The sequence below is a fragment of the Rhincodon typus genome, unplaced genomic scaffold (assembly GCF_021869965.1).
Source record: "Rhincodon typus isolate 14 unplaced genomic scaffold, sRhiTyp1.1 hic_rhity00003344, whole genome shotgun sequence".
In the NCBI taxonomy this organism is placed as follows: Eukaryota; Metazoa; Chordata; class Chondrichthyes; order Orectolobiformes; family Rhincodontidae; genus Rhincodon; species Rhincodon typus.
The window spans coordinates 7,350-9,285 of record NW_025968982.1 but is presented as its reverse complement, the minus strand read 5'-3'; the positions used below and the strand labels follow the sequence as shown (position 1 = coordinate 9,285).

The following is a 1,936-nucleotide window of genomic DNA, read 5'->3' as shown; positions in this document are numbered from 1 at the left end:
CTCCCTCAGTACTGACCCTCCGACAGTGCGGCGCTCCCTCAGCACTGACCCTCCGACAGTGCGGCGCTCCCTCAGCACTGACCCTCTGACAGTGCGGCGCTCCCTCAGCGCTGCAATGAGCTGTCAAACTGGGATTATGGGATCAAGTGCTGGGCGTGGGGTCAATCTTTTGACCTGCTGGTGAAACTGTTTTGTAGACCATGTGCAAGATTCATCAAAAATAAATGCGAGTCTCCATAAATATTTCTTCAAAGTTTGTACTGACCATGAGCTGAACTCCCACGTAGCAGAATGGCCGCAGTTAAAACGGTGATGGAGCATTGTGCCAGCGTCTTCATGGTCAGGGAGACTGAGGCGGAGACTGCTTAATCCCGGTGCGATCGCCGCTGCTTGTTTATTCTCGAAACTTCCAGAAAGAGGTTGAGGTGTTGGTGACAGCAGAAGATTAACTGAAGTCTCAGTGTGAATCAATCTGCAACTTGCCCTCAGTGGAGTTTACGATGTGTTTGCAGGTTTGAGAGCTGCTGATGGAGCCGCGGGTATTGAACAGGAAATAGAGCAGCAGCAACAAGGCTGAGTTCAGACCGCAAACTCGGCACTAAAACACCTTAACTCAGAGACAGAAAGCTACTACACACATCCCCCACAAAGCACAGTCTCCACGATCAGTCTTTCAACATGTTCCAACCAACATAAACAAATCTGAAATAACGGATACACAGAAGACAGAGGAACTAGAATCTAATGGAGGGGTTCAGGGGGTTTATGTACAGATTCCCGGGACTGAATTACAGATTGGAATCTAACTGAGGAGTTTGGGTTTATTGTGAATGACACAGGAGTCAATTAAACCTGGAATAAAACGCAAGTCTCTGTGACGACCACGAACCTGCTCGATTGTTGTCTAAATCTATTTGTTTCATCCAACCTGCTGCATGATGACACACTTCATCAACAACGCTGTCAATGTGTCCTCACAAAATACCAAAGATGTTTTCAAATAGTGGCCAATTCCTTGCAGAAGCAATGAGGAGCTGCAGGGGGCGGCATTGAGCTGCGTTAAATGGTTAGGTAAACAACACTGCCTCCTGCTGGCAGCAACAACTCGAGCACCAGGTCTCTTTAAAAATTTCCCAATCAATCCAGAGGCATCTCTCCTATCTCTGATATTTTCATAATTAACAATTGAAAATGTGGAAAGCCAATGAAAAAAAATGATTTTAATATCTAATGATTTATTTCTGGTGCTGAACGTGATGGAATTGAGAGATTAATCCTTAACTCCTGGATGTTTGGCCAAACAGAAAGAATAGGCAAAAGGAAGGGTTGGAGAATGGGGCTGGAGAATGGCAGCTGAGGGACAGGTTGACTGGACAGTCATGTATAAGATAATAGCTCCGAAAGGATTAATTGGAAAAAGTGCCCCAAGTTCCACCTGAGTGATGATGTTGTAAGGTGAAAAGAACACAATTTTGATCCAAATTACCATTCAATGCCCCCTCTTGAACCCTCCTCCATCACATTTCCAGGCAGTGCATTGCTGATCGTAACCTACTCACTGAGTGAACAGGCTGCAACAACTCAGAAATACCCATGGCTCTCCAGAACCTTCCTCTCCCCTTCCCTCTGACTCCATCCCTCCCAAACCCCACCTTCTGTTGTGTATTTACCATCCATCCTGACCTCCTGCTCTCCAATGCCCAACGTTATGTACTCAGCAAAGTCTCAGCTTTATCCAAGTACCCGCCTTAACAAATTTCAGGTACCTCATGACGTTGAACTCTTCGTCCATTGCCTTTGCCTTTGGGCCCATTTCTCATCCCACAGAGCCCTCTGCCCACCTCCAACACTCTCCCTCCACCTGGACCCCTCCCTCTGGCTGTTTACTTACACTCAACCTGTTCATCAAGAACTGTTGATGTGACATTGGTCGCTT

The 1,936-nt window shown here is 46.6% G+C and overlaps 1 protein-coding gene across 1 annotated transcript in view; it reads right to left on the bottom strand.

Annotated features, from left to right (window-relative positions):
* Window positions 1–652, bottom strand: part of LOC109922585 (T-cell surface glycoprotein CD3 epsilon chain-like) — an 8,239-nt gene extending 7,587 nt beyond the window's left edge. The window contains exon 1 of the mRNA XM_020522628.2: window positions 266–652. Coding sequence (XP_020378217.2) covers window positions 266–338 — 73 coding nt within the window. The 5' untranslated portion in view covers window positions 339–652. The remainder of the gene's footprint in view (window positions 1–265) is intronic.
* Window positions 653–1,936: the final 1,284 nt, after the last annotated feature.